The sequence below is a fragment of the Staurois parvus genome, unplaced genomic scaffold (assembly GCF_062004578.1).
Source record: "Staurois parvus isolate SC_StPar_1 unplaced genomic scaffold, SC_StPar_1.0 ptg000272l, whole genome shotgun sequence".
NCBI lineage: Eukaryota > Metazoa > Chordata > Amphibia > Anura > Ranidae > Staurois > Staurois parvus.
In genome coordinates this window covers 2,321,892-2,339,595 of record NW_028318068.1, presented here as the reverse complement: position 1 = coordinate 2,339,595, position 17,704 = coordinate 2,321,892, and the positions used below count along the sequence as shown (strand labels likewise).

Sequence of the window (17,704 nt, the reverse complement as noted above, 5' to 3'; positions counted from 1 at the left end):
ACCAACTTTGAGTTTATTATATATTTTTTATAGCTGAAAGTAAAAAATATTGTTTTTCTTTAAAATTTTTGGCCTTTTTTTGTTTATAGCGTGAAAAATAAAAAGCGCACAGGTGATCAAATTACACCGAAAGAAAGCTCTATTTGTGTGAAAAAAAGGACGTAATTTTGTTTGGGTGCAGCATTGCATGACCGCGCAATTATCAGTTGAATTAGTGCAGCACCGAGTGGCAAAAAGAGGCCTGGTCATTAAGGGGGGTAAATCCTCTGGAGCTCAAGTGGTTAAATACATATATTCATTCCCACACTGTATGTAAATTACTTCTAGCCTACTCCTATTAATCTGAATGATTTTGAAGTATGCAAACTTTGTGATGATCCCCAAACATTTCCTACCTTGAATTCTGTGACACATATTCACTATGCCCTGTAAGTAGGCACTGCTGTATGTATATTTTGGAGTTTACTGTTCTTACCTTGCTGGCTTTCAAAATATTGATCTGTTCCTCATACACTGTATCACGATTCTTCTCTAAGAAGCCATCACACTGATACTCCACCTGTACAATACATAATTGTGACATAAGCCTTGGCAACAACGTCCTGTACATATAAGGTTTTGTACATATGGGTGATGGCTGGGAAGGGGCATTCGGCTCCAGGGCTGCTGTAGGAGCAATTACATGTAAACCTCTGCAAATAGCTGTGGATGCTGTCTGGCTCCCAGTGCTTAAAATGAGGCTTCCCTTCTGCACCCATTCACATGGATCCCTGCTGAGTCTCCTGAGGGTAATCACAAGTGGCCCCATGCCCTAGTGTGAATGAGTCCTAATAATAATGATGATTAAAAGAAATGTTTGGGAATGTAGAAAAAACAATCCTACATAATTACCTAGGTGGATGCTGCATCAGTCTGATGCTGCATCTGTCCCTCACCGCCTCTAAGACTGAGAACTGAGCAGATAAAGACCACTGATAGATCAGTTCTCGATCTTCAGTGAGCAGAGAGCCGGTGACTGTCAGTCACCGGCTCTCTGCTCTGCCCCTCCAGCACTCACTGGAGTGCTGAGCTGTGGAGGTGACGGGAGTGGCAGGCTCAGGCTCTCAACGTCTATTTGATAGGCAAAGCCAAATGCTGTTTCAGGTATCTGGGTAGAACCGGACTTTAAAGTCCAGATCTCTCCATAGCCTGGACAGGCTCAGTGACATTATCCGAGTCACAAGAGTGTAGAACGAAATGCACTCCTGTAATCTACAGGAGGAGAAGTAGTAAAAAACCTTTGGCCCTACTTCTTTAATAAGAGTTAGTCAACCCCAGGGGTGGACTGACAACTCATGGGGCCCCCGGGCAATAGGGGATCATGAGGCCCCTGTGTCCTTGCCCAAACTCAAAAAAGCCTATGAAAAAGGTACCAGAGGCATCTCATAGGGCCCCCTACTGACCTCGGGCAGTGCCCGAGTTTCCAAATGGTCAGTCCGCCCCTGGTCAACCCCAAAACTGACATTTGCTTTTTGTTTTGTGGCAGATGGAGAGTAAAGAGCATCCAACATTTTTTTTTTATATTATCAGGATTGGTGAGATCTCTCCACTCATGATAATACTTTTCATCAAATATACAATACATCATTTACATAGCACCAACATATTATGCAGAAATTTAGATTAAGTAAGAATGAAACATATCTGGCTTCCAGATCTTTCAAGCAGAGCCAAAACATGGTATTTGTAGGTATGTTTGTTTGTAAGTTTAATAAAAGATTGGGTTTTTAATCATGTCTTAAATCTAGGGTTGCACCGATACAGTGTTCTTTTATCAGCAAGTACAAGTATTTATTTATTTATTTATTTATCGAGTTTATATAGCGCCAAAGGGTTTGCTCAGCGCTGTACAATAGAGGGGGGGACAATACATGAAACAGAACAGTAACATCAAACAGTACACAAGGGGTAAGCGGGCCCTACTCTTTCGAGCTTACAATCTAGGAGGGAGGGGGTAGAGGCACAGGAGGAAATGGCTGTGGGGGATGGAGTGGTAGGAGGAGGGCAGGGAAGTATTAATATATTCTCTGTCAGGGTCCGGACCTGAACCTGTGACCTCTACAGTGTCTAGTAGCTCTTCTTGTTGTACCACCTGAGATGCTGGACAGATCTCTGTCTGATTTCTTGGCAATCTTACCACGTACCTTGTTTCTGACAAACCTTGAACTCTTTTCTCCTCCCACGAACTTCCTGATATACACCATGTCTCTGCACTGCCTGTTTGCCAGATTATTGTGCTCTTCTCCAGCCAGTATCTTGCTCCTTTCACTCAAGATGCCTTCAGTATCTCCACTACCACCTGTTATCAATCTTCGACTTCTTCTTCAACTACGTTTCTGCTTGATCCCAATCTACAACCACTTGTTATTGACCTTTGATTTGTTTACCGACTACGCTTCTGCTTGATCCCTAACTGCTATAATGGCTACTGGACCCCGGCTTGGTCACCTCCTGGTGAGGCAATCCTGAGGAAAGAAACCCATCTCCACCATCAGGAGCTCTGGTGAACACTGGTTAGTTGTTGGACCACATGCCTCGAGTGAGTCTGCATCATCCACCAGGGTAACCTGGCTCATGTACTTATCCTGCTGGTAGGTGGGAGCCTCTATACTGCTATAGCTACTGGTCTCTGTGCCTGACCCCTAACCGTGGCAAATGCTTACCCCAGCACTAGCAGTTTATGGGATTCAATGCTGCTGGCTCATGCTTTCTGAGTGCCGGTTCCCTGAACTTCTGGGATGAGTTAACAGTGGACAGTGCGGTCTCCAGCCAGTCTATTATGTTGAATAACGGAGGGGGAGGAGAAGGAAGGAGCAGGGGAGTACAATACCATTCTAGGTCACTGGTTTGTGTGTTTCTATTGATGCACGGTGACTCCATAGGACGCTGCAAGAGAAAGGAGTCACCCTGGAACAGGAAATCTGGGGCAGTGGTCATGGCACCAGCTTAGGTCCCATGCACACTAGGGCTTTGTTGTTTAGCTGCGGGTGGAGGAAACAGGTGACCTGTCCTGGCCTGATGCAAGCAACCTGTCAAACTCTATGAGAGGCTGACAGCTGTGTTTGCAATGACCCCTTAAGCAGTTCTGAGACTAAAACGGCATAAGTGGACTGCCTTTTTACAACGCTGAATTGTCTGACCTTTGCTAAAACCATTTTAAGTGGGTAGATCTGAGTTGAAGCAATGAGCCATGATTTGTTGAAGTGCGGACATGCCTTTAAAGATCATCCACGTGGCTCCAGCTGTACAAAAGTCTGGTTACGTTTCCAGGGAACACAGCAGCCATTCACTTACCTTATCAGCAAAGTGCACAACGATGAAGGAGATATTTGACATCCGTGGTTTCTTAAAGTGCTGGCTACTGCCGTGCCTATCATAGAGTTTCTGGGCCCAGTTCTGGTCCGTTCCCTTGGGGACCTAAACAGAAAAATTTAATTTTTTTTAAATAAACAGTAAAATAAAAAAATAATAAATAAATATAATTATTGAATTCACTATTAGTTTAAAGCATATGCTTTGTTATTTTTTTAAATCAGCACATAGACGGTACGTTCATTAAATGAGAAGTGTCCCTTGGGCTAGTGGTTTAGTTGGAATCCGAAGTTCTCTTCCCACACCCTCCTCCCAATGCGCCCAAAGTGGTAATCTTCTTTGCTGCGAGGGTTAATACAACCTGTCATATGCACTCATCGTGGGTCCCGACTCCTCCATATAAAGAAGCTGTAATATGGCTTCCATGAATGAGAGTGCTCTATGAATGGAGGATGGTTGGTTGGTTGAATGTAAGATAGGAAGGTGGGGGATCAAGGTCAGCTGAATGGTTGAGTCACTGCTGGCAGGGAGAGCAGAGCTGCTTAGTCACATTTGGTAGAGGGACTGGGTAAGTAATGTTACCAAGTCACTGCTATAAGAGGGGAAAACTGGGAGCTGATGATTCAGTGCAAAGAAGAAGGAAAAGCAGAGTGAGCCAAGGTGCTGAGTATCTGCTGGGAGGATAGAGCAGGAGCTGCTGAGCTGCTGTGTCACTGCTGGGAGGGGAGAGCTAAGCTGCTGTGTCACTGCTGGGAAGGGAGAGCTGAGCTGCTGTGTCACTGCTGATAAGGGAGAGCTGAGTTGCTGTGTCACTGCTGGGAGAGGAGAGCTGAGCTGCTGTGTCGCTGCTGGGAGGGGAGAGTTGAGCTGCTGTGTCGCTGCTGGGAGGGGAGAGTTGAGCTGCTGTGTCACTGCTGGGAGGGCAGAGCTGAGCTGCTGTGTCACTGCTGGGAGGGCAGAGCTGAGCTGCTGTGTAACTGCTGGGAGGGGAGAGCTGAGCTGCTGTGTCGCTGCTGGGAGGGGAGAGCTGAGCTGCTGTGTCGCTGCTGGGAGGGGAGAGCTGAGCTGCTGTGTCGCTGCTGTGAGGGGAGAGCTGAGCTGCTGTGTCACTGTTGGAAGGGGAGAGCTGAGCTGCTGTGTCACTGCTGGGAGGGGAGAGCTGAGCTGCTGTGTCACTGTTGGAAGGGGAGAGATGAGCTGCTGTGTCACTGCTGGGAGGGGAGAGCTGAGCTGCTGTGTCACTGTTGGGAGGGGAGAGCTGAGCTGCTGAGAAAGCTGTTAATATTAGAATATCCATATTCTGTCCACAGGTTTACTTTAAAGTGTAAACAAAAAGGAAAAACTTTTTGGATAGAGTGAAGATGGATGAGGGCATCTGTCAGTTTTTATTGCTGTCAGTGCCCCCAATTAGGAAGATTCACCCTCTCTGTTTGTCCTGTTTACCATTATCATCGAAAGTGAAAGTAAAAGAAACCCCACATTTTGGGTTGTCCACAGAAAAGTAATAGAGGGGAAATCTACCAATGAGGACTAGTTCTGATCACCTGGGTGTCCCCAAGGAATTTCCTTAATTTGAAGAGTTTTCCTCACTTCCTGTTTTGGCAACGGGACAGGAAGTGAAGGTAAATCTCCCCAATGGGACACAGATGGCAAAAAATAAACTGACAGGGGTTATAACCCTCCCTTACTCTATCCAAATATTTTTTAAAGTTTTGCCCACTTTAAGGTGGAACTTCAGGCAAATATAAGAGCTCATGCAGACATGTCACAACAAACACAAAGTACACCACACCTTGCATTCCTCATCCAGAAGGTCCAGAATGCCAAGTTTTGCCTCGATCAGGTCAATGCAGGGTTGATTATCATAGAAATCAATCAGAGTCCATGGGATCTGTTCCTTCATGTATTCCTCTTGTTCCAGTTTAAATACATGCTATAAAAAGAACAGGCATCACTTAACAAAATGCCATTTCATTTCACACTGGACATCACCCTTCTAATATTATAAGGTCTAAATCCACACTTCTGATGGGAATTCATTTTATATTAGAAAAAAATTAATTTTTTTTAGTTTGTACACATTTTAATAACTGAAATTTTAATTGTGCATAGGTGACTTTTTCTAAATCCCAATTCAAGGCAGATAACAAAAAATGATCCCCTGCATTGAGGCTGTGCCCACACTGCAAGGGTAAATTTGTCTAGGGGAGAGGAAAAACAGTTTTACTTACGTGATCCTCCGCTTCCCCAGCAGGTGGCGCTCCCACGAGATCCAGTAGTGGACTGTCCCATGGTGTCCTAATGTCCAGAGCAGGGCTATGGACCATGCTCTGGTCTTCATGAGGTCAGAGACCCTATACCAGTGTAATGTGTGGGTGCAAAAGCTGCAGGGACTGGTCTAGATGTGGGGAGGAGCAGAGGATCGGGTAAGTATATCTCCTTTTACTGTTCCCCTAGACCTAAACAAGCAATAAACCTTTGCAGTGCAGGCACAGCCCCACTGCAAGGAATCATTTTTTAATTGCGTGGAGTTGGGCTTTAAATTTAAAAACTGACACTGCACATCACTTGTCCATTACACTCACTTTGCAAAACATTTGTCTGACAGAATCAGTACAATAAATTAATCCAGGATCTGTTTCTCCTAAGGCAGGCCACAGATTATGCAATTTTCTTCCCTGTGTTGATGGGGGAATCCCTCCTGTGGAGCTATTGTGTTCTCCAGACCGGGGGGGGGGTTTGGGGGAGCCCCAACACAATGATTATTCCTAGTGGCTATGGCCATTGGCAATAATCGCATGTAAAATTCCGACATGCCGCTTGTACCAAAGTCATACAACAATCAAATTGATTACAATCAGCCTGCCCATAGATGGTTCGAATCTCAGCCAGTCTCCGTTGATCTGGCCAAGATTTGAACCATCTATGACAGTCTAAGCCCTGGTTCACATATATGTGGCCGTGCAGGCCGCGTTTTGCGCGGGCACGAGAGCCCATTCATTTGAATGGACTCCCGTGCCCTGTGACACGCAGAGAAGAAGCCCCTGCACTTCTTCTTAAAACGCAGCCCACGTGGGAACCTCGGATCCCAGTACGGTTGCGTTTTCAAGAGCGAGCAGCGTGCCATTAGAAATAATGGCACCCACCCGCTGGTCCGCATTCCTCTGTGCGGGTGGTGCGGCTGCACGGATTTTCTTGCGTATCCGCAGCGGCACCACCCACACAGATGTGAACCAAGCCTAAAGAAAGACGGATGGGTGTGTCCTTTTTCTTTGCCTTGAGCGTAAATTAATCCAACCTGCTCTCTAAGCTCTATTTCACAGCAGAGCTGTAAAAAAAGATTGAACAGACAGGTGACAATGTCATGAATTCTGCAACTGCCAAAATATGAAATAGTCACATGCAATATTTCCTGTTTTGCTGATAAAAAAAGGATGTCTGTTAGTATCGAACATGACAAACTCAAGATTAAATATTAATAAATGTACAGCTCAGACTTCTCATTGCTTATGGGTAGTGGCTAAGTGGTTATCACTTCCACCTAGCAGCACTAGGATCGTTGGTTCGAAACCCAACCATGACACCACCTGCCTGGTGTTTGTATGTTCTCCCTGTGCCTGTGTGGGTTTCCTTTGGGTACTCTGGTTTCCTTTCACACTCCAAAGACATGCTGGTAGGTCAAAGTGTTACTAAACCCACATCATTAAAATCAGTCTGTATATGCAGTAAAGCATGCTTGTTATACGTAAAAAGGCTGTTTGATCCTGTCTTCTCTAATCCTCCCCTTCTTCTACTGTTCCCAGTCCATCTGCTGACAGTACAGAGCTCTAGGAAGCACTCTGCACATGCTCATTTTGACGTGTATTGTTGGAGGGTTTTTTTTGGGGGAAGGTACATGTGATCAGCAGAGGGCCAATCAGCATTGTCCAGACAGAGGGGGGTCATGCAGTCTCACAGGACAGTCAGAGGAGAGTGAAAACTCCTCCTTCAAGCTTTAACCACTTCAATACCGGGCACTTATACCCTCTTCCTGCCCAGGCCAATTTTCAGCTTTCAGCGCTGTCGCACTTTGAATGACAATTGTGTGGTCATGCAGCACTGTACCCATATGACATTTTTATCAGTTTTTTCACACAAATAATGATTTCTTTTGGTGGTATTTAATCACCACTGAGTTTTTTATTTTTGCTAAATAAAACAAAAATCACCTGAAATTTTTGAAAAAAATGCACTTTTCTTTGTTTCTGTTATAAAATTTTGCAAATAAATAACATTTCTTCATACATTTAGGACAAAATGTATGCTGCTACATTTCTTTGGTAAAAATAATAATTATAATTGAATTTGTATTTTTTTTTCAAATGTTTCTATTATTTTTTATTACATTTTTACTTTTTTTTTTAACTATTTTATTTTTCAGCACACTGTGACCAAAGCAATACAATGTTACCATAGTAACATTAAACTGGGCAAGTGAACAGGATTTTTTTTTTTGATTAACACATTATGATTGGTAATACTAATGTATTTAATTGATATTTGCAATCATTGTTACTGAATGAAATTGATTCATTCAGTGTTTTGTTGTGATTAGCTGTGATTGGGCAAAGCTGATCACATCATACAGATGGGCTGTGATTGGCCCTGTCTGTATCATGTGACTGCCTTGACCAATCACAGCTAACAACATAACTGTATACAGTGGATGGCATGACAGGAAGCCATCCATTGTATACAATTGACCTGTGATCTGATGTGATTGGTCACAGCGGTCACATGACACTGGGAACGAGCTATTGTAGTGATATGTCATCGGCTGTGCCCCGTGAACACAGCCGGTGACAGTAAGCACTGCTGCGCGGATCGTTTTGACAGGACATAATATGACGCCCAGTCACAACGGCGAGTGTCCCGCCCGGCCTATAGCAGACTGACGACCGGGTGGGACATTCGCCGTTGTGACTGGGCGTCATATGATAAGGTGTTAACCAGTGCTCAGCCAGACACTGATAGAAGTCAGAAGACTGCTATATACTGCTGATGAGAAAATTAATTTAGCAGTTTATATTTACTAAAAAAATTACATTTCCATGTTGTGTGTGCTGTGGGAGCCTGGATATAATGAATGCAGGGTCCTGAGAGAGCGGATATAGTGAATGCAGGGTCCTGGGTTTAGTAACACTTTAATTGGCTCCTGTCTAATTTGGCCCTAGTATGTGTATGTATGATTGTATATGTATGAATGTGTATGTATGATTGCGTAGAATGTGTATGTATGATTGTGTATGAATGAATGTGTATGTATGATTGTGTATGAATGAATGTGTATGTATGAATGTGTATGCACGATTGTGTATGTATGAAAGTGTATGTATGAATGTGTATCTATGAATGTGCATGTATGATTGTGTATGTATGAATGTGTATGTATGATTATGTAGAATGTGTATATATGATTGTGTATGAATGAATGTGTATGTATGATTGTGTATGAATGAATGTGTATGTATGAAAGTGTATGTATGAAAGTGTATGTATGAATGTGTATCTATGAATGTGCATGTATGAATGTGTATGTATGAATGTGTATGTATGATTATGTAGAATGTGTATATATGATTGTGTATGAATGAATGTGTATGTATGATTGTGTATGAATGAATGTGCATGTATGATTGTGTATGTATGAATGTGTATGTATGATTATGTAGAATGTGTATATATGATTGTGTATGAATGAATGTGTATGTATGATTGTGTATGAATGAATGTGTATGTATGAAAGTGTATGTATGAATGTGCATGTATGAATGTGCATGTATGAATGTGCATGTATGATTGTGTATGTATGAATGTGTATGTATGATTATGTAGAATGTGTATATATGATTGTGTGTGAATGAATGTGTATGTTTGAATGTGTATGTATGAATGTGTATGTATGTATGAATGTGTATGTATGATTGTGTATGTATGATAGTGTAGAATGTGTATGTATGATTGTGTATGCATGAATGTGTATGTATGATTGTGTATGTATGAATGTGTATGTATGATTGTGTATGTATGAATGTGTATGTATGAATGTGTATGTATGATTGTGAATGTATGATTGTGTAGAATGTGTATGTATGAATGTGTATGTATGATTGTGTATGTATGATTGTGTATGTATGAATGTGAATGTATGAATGTGTATGTATGATTGAGAGCTCCTTGAGGGCAGGGGACATATGGGAATGTACAATATATATGTAAAGCGATGCGTAAATTGTCGGCACTATATAAAATGCCTGCAATATACAATAATGGATAAAGACTCTTACTGCTGACTCACCGAGTTAAATTGCTGCTGTAGCTTTTCATTGGCGTAGTTGATGCAGAATTGTTCAAAGCTGTTTATTTCGAATGTTTCAAACCTGTAAAGAATTGTGAATGATCAGCAGTGAGGAGGACACAGAATTAAATACGAATAACATCCTACAATATACCAGACCATTAACTCCTAAGGTGAAGTGCCAGCAGAAGTGTCTGAAGAGAGTCACAAAAATCTGCTGCACCATACACACTGCTGTCTGAACCTGTGAACTTGACTTACTGCATAGCCGTGGAGGTGTTTTGTAGCATTCAATAGCACATGCACGCTTTACAGTTATTATAATACATGTGCCTTTGCAAATCATCCATGGCACTTCTATAAAAGGATATCTACATCTGCTAGCAGGTGACCACTGTGACCAATCAGAATCACTCTGATCTTTCCCAGAAGTCCCAAGGAAAGACAGGGAAGAAGAGTCAAATCCCCGGATCACTGCACCGGCTGCACAGGCAGTGACAGATAATTACCCACAGAGGTGAGTGCACCGAGGACCGGGAGGTGGGGAGGATGTAGGGTGTTGGTTCATATTTTAATTTTTTCTGAAAAGGTGTACTAACCCTTTAAGCTCCTATTGCCACTTGGGCATTATGGGAACACGTGCCCGTAAAATACACGTTAACGCACAAGGCCACAACACATGGGAACCCACTTACTCTATGTGCAGAGCGATTCATTGTCCATGGCACCCCAACTCATTGCACAGTAGAGCACAGCGCACCACAAAACATATACCATTGCTGTGGTTTGAAAAAAAAGGTCAGTTTTCCTTTTTTTAATTCATCGTTGTGCGCTGTCAACCCATTCATAATAGATGGAGTGGCTAAATGGTTAGCACTTCCGCTTGGCAGTACTAGGCTCATTGGTTTGAATCCCAACCATGGCATCACCTGCCTGGAGTTGGCATGTTCTCCCTGTGCCTGCGTGGGTTTCCTCCCAGAACTCTGGTTTCCTCCCACACCCCAAAGACATGCTGGTAGGTCAATTGGCTCTTGTATAAATTGTCCCTAGTATGTGTATGTATGAATGTAAGTTAGGGACCTTAGATTGTACGCCCCTTGAGGGTTAGGGACTGATGTGAATGTACAATATATATGTAAAGCGCTGCGTAAAATTGACTGCGCTCTATAAGTACCTGAAATAAATAAAATATAATAATAAATAATTATGAATGGGCTGCCTTAGAGCCCAACTCTGGGAAATCAAGAAATTCTTTCCTACCTGCAGTTAAATACAGTCAGAAGACAAATTCACGTGTATATCCAAAAAAGGTAACGCTGAACTGCAGGCAAATGGTTAAAGGGCAACTCCACTTTCGTGCAAAAAAATTAGCAAAAAAAAAAAAAAATTAATATAGCGTTTACAGTTGCAACACAAGTCATATTGTTAATGAATTCAAGAATTAAAAATGACCTTTTTCTTTCATCCTGCAGCACTGTAATTGTCTGCAAAATGCAATGCAATATGGCTACCTGGAGGTGTTCTGTAAACAGATGGTGAACAAACCCCATCCAGAAATATAATTTCCTGCTTGTTTGAATGGCTCACTGATTTTCCCAGAAGTCTGCACTAAGATACAAATCACATTTTGAGCATCCCCTGCAACAAAAATGGCCTATTTGATGAGATACTTCCCAAAGGTAACACTCCCAATGGGATGCAGGCCCTGCCAATTTCCTCATTAGAACCCTGCTGACTCATAATTATAAAACCTCTCCCATACAGACTTACTCTGCACATGGACACAGACAGACAGATATTTCCACAGAATAACAAAAGGTAGGACTCAGAAACAAAGTTTATTAAAAGCTCTGCAATGTATATAGGTCACCAAGAGAGAAATTACTTTTTTTTGCTTAACAAAAGTGGAGTTACTCTTTATATACAATGAACAAATGCATATGTGAGAATTGTTTGACCTGCCAAAGGATTTCTGGCTTAATTTCTGTCTATCCAGTGCTGAGATTTACACAGCTCTTCCACACAGCTGTCTGGTGGGAGACCTGATTTGACTCCACTGCATTTGTGAAATGCCTACAGGTCTTCTCCCTCCCCCAGCCTCTGATACAGTAGAGAAGAAGCAGTCGACTTATCAGCTCATTGCTAAAGGTGCTGCTTCTATGCCCACAGTCTAAGCTTTTCTGTACAGTGACAGTAGGAGGCTGATACAAAGTCAAATTCAGGTACTTAAACATATTCCATAGAAAGAAGAAAAAAAACCAACATTTTTTTTTAAATGAAATTAAAAAATAGAAAAATAAATTTGTGTGTGTGTATATATTATATATATATATATATACAGTTGTGTTCAAAATAATAGCAGTTAGACATCACTAACCGGATCAATCACTGTTTTTGGTAGAAATGATATTTCTACATGGCAAATAATTTACTAGCAGGTGTAGTAGAGTTATAGAAATCCAACAGACCCAACAGTCATGACATGCATGCTGCTGATTCTGTGTAATTGAATCACTCATTGAAAGGGGCATGTTCAAAATAATAGCAGTGTGGAGTTCTATTAGTGAGGTCATTCATTCTTTGAAAAACAGGTGGCAATTATTGCCCTTATTTAAGGAAGGAAGGCAGCAAATGTTGTACATGCTGGTTACAGTGCATTTCTCTCTGAAATTCTGAGGAAAATGGGTCGTTCCAGACATTGTTCAGAAGAACAGCGTACCTTGGTTAAAAAGTTGATTGGAGAGGGGAAAACATATAAAAAAGTGCAGAAAATGATCGGCTGCTCAGCTAAAATAATCGCAAATGCTTTAAAATGGTAACCAAAACCTGAAAGACGTGGAAGAAAGCGAAAAACTACCATTGGAATGGATAGAAGAATAGCCAAAATGACAAGGACTCAGCCAACAATCAGCTCCAGGAAGATGAAAGAAGGTGTAAAGTTCCCTGTGAGGACTGTTACAATTAGAAGACCCCTATGTGAAGCCAAGCTATCTGCAAGAAGCCCCCGCAAAGTCCCACTGTTGGAAAAAAGACTTGTGCTGAAGAGGTTACAATTTGCCAAAGAGCACATTGACTGGCCTAAAGAGAAATGGCGCAACATTTTGTGGACTGATGAAAGTAAGATTGTTCTTTTTGGGTCTAGTGGGCGGAGACAGTTTGTCAGACGACCCCCAAACACTGAATTCAAGCCACAGTACACTGTGAAGACAGTGAAGCATGGTGGTGCAAGCATCATGATATGGGGATGTTTCTCATACTACGGTGTTGGGCCTATTTATCACATACCAGGGATCATGGATCAGTTTGAATACATCAGAATACTTGAAGAGGTCATGCTGCCTTATGCTGAAGAGGAAATGCCCTTGAAATGGGTGTTCCAACAAGACAACGACCACAAACACACCAGTAAACGTGCAACATCTTGGTTCCAGACCAACAAGATTGACGTTATGGAGTGGCCAGCCCAATCCCCGGATCTTAATCCAATAGAAAACTTGTGGGGTGACATCAAAAATGCAGTTTCTGAGGCAAAACCAAGAAATAGAGAAGAACTGTGGAATGTAGTCCAATCATCCTGGGCTGGAATACCTGACCACAGGGGCCAGAAGTTGGGTGACTCCATGCAACACAGATGTACAGCAGTTCTCAGAAACAGTGCGACTACAACCAAATATTCATTTAGTGATTCAAAGGAAAGCAAAATCTTCAAACATTTTTCGGTTTATATAGTGAATGTTTGAGTTTGTAAAGAAGAATACAAACACTGCTATTTTTTTGAACCGTCTAATATTCACTTTTCTTCAATTTTTTTAGAGGAACAACACAAATTTGATCTATTTTTCTTCATGTTTTGATTTGGAATAGAATGTGTCGTGTTCCCAATGCATTTGTGTGTATGGAAATAAAAGCTATTAGAAGGATTTTGAGCTTTGTTCACTTTTTTCAACACACTGCTATTATTTTGAACACAACTGTATATATTGTGTGTGTATTAATAATTATTGATTGCAAGCCCTTACAAGCAGGGCCCTCTGATTCCTCCTGTTTTAAATTGTATTGTAATTGTACTGACTGTCTGCCCTCATGTTGTAAAGCTCTGCATAAACTGTTGCTGCTATATACTGTAAATAAGTGAAATTAATTTAATAATAATAATAGAGCTTCAATCATTTTAGACTTTATATCTACTGGGAGTTTGGCTTTAAAAATTCTTTTGGCTCCCCCCAAGATTGCTCTCATCAAGAATGACTGCCGGAGGACGCTCCAGGGCAGTGACAAACTGCAGCCAGTGAGCTGTACAGCATAGAGACACAGAGTTTACGGATGGAAAAGGATTGTCTGTGTATCTCTGGAATATCAGTGAAAACAGCGGACACAGACAGATGCAGAAGACCGCTGTACCATAACACAGATCGTTCTGCTCCTTCGTGTATTTAGATCTCAATCTTGCAAACACATTAATTACAGTATATTTATAAAATCATCGCAGCCTTTGTGTATAATGAGATTTTGTTCTGCTTGCAGCGTTAGTGAAGCCTAGGGAATAACTACTGATGTCATTTTATATTGCTACTGCTATACTTTCTTAAAACTGTTTGGGCGCAGCATGATCCCGCGTAACGCGGTGGTTCTCAGGCAGAAGTATTTCATGCCTAAAGCAGAGATGAACTCAAGAAGTGAAGATTTGCTATTTTGAATGGCACATATGAAAATGTCTACCTGTTGTTTTGAGTGCTTCCTGAAAAACACTGGTGTACTTCCAGTAGATGAAGCCTTATAGCTACAGTTGTGTCCAAAATTATTCAACCCCCACTGAAATTGAGTGTTTTGGCCAGTTTGACATTGCTTTTGATCATTCAGTCATCTTGCTTACATTTACATTAAAGAGGCACTTGTAGGTCAGACAAATATAACATAACAGTTATAATGAAATAACCACAAATGTCTTTTCTGTGCTCACAGCATTATCAGTTTTATTCAACCCCCAAGTGACATTCAATCTTAGTACTTAGTACAGCATCCTTTTACAGTTATAACAGCTTTTAAACGTGAAGCATAGCTTGACACAAGTGTCTTGCAGCGATCTACGGGTATCTTCGCCCATTCTTCATGGGCAAAGGCCTCCAGTTCAGTCACATTCTTAGGCTTGCGCACTGCAACTGCTTTCTTTAAGTCCCACCAGAGGTTCTCAATCGGATTTAAGTCTGGTGACTGCGATGGCCACTCCAAAATGTTCCAGCCTTTCCTCTGCAACCATGCTCTAGTGGACTTGGAGGTATGCTTGGGATCATTGTCCTGTTGAAAGGTCCAACGTCTCCCAAGCCTCAGGTGTGTGACGGACTGCATCACGTTTCCATCCAATATCTCCTGGTACTGAAGAGAATTCATGGTACCTTGCACACGCTGAAGCTTCCCTGTACCTGCAGAAGCAAAACAGCCCCAAAGCATGATTGACCCTCCACCATGCTTCACAGTAGGCAAGGTGTTCTTTTCATCATAGGCCTTGTTCTTCCTCCTCCAAACATAGCGTTGATCCATGGGCCCAAACAGTTCTAATTTTGTTTCATCAGTCCACAGAACACTATCCCACAACTTTTGTGGTTTGTCCACATGGCTTTTGGCATACTGCAGTCGACTCTTCTTATTCTTTGGAGACAGCAAGGGGGTACGCCTGGGAGTTCTGGCACGGAGGCCTTCATTACGCAGTGTGCGTCTTATTGTCTGGGCTGAAACTTCTGTACCCACATCTGACAAATCTTTTCTCAGTTCCTCAGCAGTCACACGGGGACTTCTCTCCACTCTACGCTTCAGGTAGCGCACAGCAGTCGAAGTCAGCATCTTCTTTCTGCCACGACCAGGTAGCGTTTCAACAGTGCCCTTTGCCTTGAATTTGCGAATGATGCTTCCTAAGGTGTCTCTTGGTATGTTTAACATCTTTGCAATCTTCTTATAGCCATTGCCCTTCCTGTGAAGAGAAATCACCTCTTCTCTTGTCTTCCTGGACCATTCTCTTGCCTTCACCATGTTTGTAACCACACCAGTAAATGTCTAGAAGGAGCTGAGTATCACAGTCATTTTAAAGCTGCCTAATTGGTGCTTATTATGCTTGATTGCTGCTCGGTGACATCCACAGGTGTTTTCAATACCTGATGGAAAGCACCTGTATGAACCTCTGTTCTTCAGAGTGGTAGTCTTTAAGGGGTTGAATAATTGTGGCAATGAAGAAACCACATAAGAACCATTTACTACTGTATTACATAAACAATTGATGTCATTTTAGTTGCATTTGGGTAGTTACAACGTCCTTGTAGGATTTGATTCTGAATACAATTCCAAATGTACACTATAGTCCCTAAACCCCTTTACAGCATTGGGGGTTGAATAATTTTGGACACAACTGTATATAGCTGCAGTGTGAGATCATCTAAGGCAGGGACTCCAAACTGCAGCTTGCTGGCCACATGTGGCCCTTTGCTTATCTTTATGCGGCTCTTGGGGCACGTTTCCTTTTTCCACCGATACCAGACACCATTCCTTCCACCAACATCCAAAATGTGGCACTATTCCTCCCAAATGACACCAACAATGTGGCACTATTCCTCCCACCCACACCAGAGACTAATTTCCCACTGACGCCATTCATGGGGCACTATCACTATTCCTCTCACTGACACAATTCATGTATTTTGTTTTTACTTCATTGACCACCAAGCCTATGTTTACTCCTACTAATGCCAGGACATTTTCTACTCCCGCTGGCCAAAGTCTGGCCCCTCTAATATTTGAAGGGCAGTAAACTGGCCCTGTGTTTTGAAATCTGAAGACCCCTGATCTAAGGCACTGCTGTCCCTGACTGTTGGTCTCAGAAGATTTGGAATGAGATTTGGTGATCTCAATGCTGTACTGCTCTCTGTTGTCTTCGCTTGAGAGGAAGCCACACCTGAGGACCTGCAGTGCACGGATCTCCCTGCTTTATCTATTCTGTGAATCCGTACTTTTTCAACATTACTTGGCCCTCTTAGATTGTAAGCTCCAAGGATCAGGGCCCTCCTATCCCTCTTGTATTGAACTGTATTGTTGCTGTATTGTCTCCCGTTATATTGTAAAGCGCTGAGCAAACTGTTGGCACTATATAAATCCTGGGGAGGGGGGAGGGTGGTCTTAAGTGGATATGGTTAAAGTAAACCAGAACCTATGCTTGTATGGGTCAAGAGTGTATAAAGCATAGAGTGTAGGGGTCAGTAATAAGTAGCGCAGAGTTCAGGGGTCAGGAATAAGTAGCACAGAGCTCAGGGGTCAGGATTAAGTAACACACAGAGTTCAGGGGTCAGGGTAAAGCAGAGTTCCAGCCGTTTTTGTGTTTATTAATAGTCAGCCACTACAAAAACTGTTGCTGCTGACTTTTAATAAACACACACTTACCTGTCCCAGGGTCCTGTGACGTGCTCACCTGCGCCGTCCCTTCTCTTCTTCTCTCCCTGGCGCCAGCATCTCAACTGGGGGCACCAGGCTGTGACCGCTTGTGGCTTATGCCCACTTAGCATGCGCAAGTCGCGATGCACATCTTGATTGGTCCAGCAGTCTTCTGGGACCTGTGAAAGTTCCCAGGAGACTGTGGGAGGACGGACAGGGGCTGAACTTCAGGCTCACTTCACTGCGGCGACCTGAGCCAGAAGTGGGAGTGGGTACCTGTCAAAACCAGGTATCCGCTCCCCCCTTCCCCCCTTTCCCCCACAAGGTGCCAAATATGGCAGTGGAGGAAAGGAGGAGGCAAACAAGTGGAGCTTCCACTTTTGGGTGGAACTCCACTTTAAGTAACACACAAGGTTCAGGATGAAGTAACATGCAGGGTGCAGGATTAAGTAACACGCAGAGTTCAGGATTAAGTAACACGCAGAGTTCAGGGGTCAAGATTAAGTAACACGCAGAGTTCAGGGGTCAAGATTAAGTAACACGCAGAGTTCAGGGGTCAAGATTAAGTAACACGCAGAGTTCAGGGGTAAGGATTAGGTAACA

The 17,704-nt window shown here is 42.6% G+C and overlaps 1 protein-coding gene across 2 annotated transcripts in view; it reads right to left on the bottom strand.

Annotated features, from left to right (window-relative positions):
- The window catches only part of MYO5B (myosin VB), a 424,200-nt gene that overhangs the window by 131,946 nt on the left and 274,550 nt on the right, over window positions 1-17,704 (bottom strand). For both annotated transcript variants that reach the window (XM_089681603.1, XM_089681604.1), the window contains exons 11-14: window positions 9,689-9,770; window positions 5,144-5,284; window positions 3,334-3,456; window positions 476-559 (exon numbers count right to left, since the gene is read on the bottom strand). In XM_089681603.1, coding sequence (XP_089537729.1) covers window positions 476-559; window positions 3,334-3,456; window positions 5,144-5,284; window positions 9,689-9,770 — 430 coding nt within the window. The remainder of the gene's footprint in view (window positions 1-475; window positions 560-3,333; window positions 3,457-5,143; window positions 5,285-9,688; window positions 9,771-17,704) is intronic.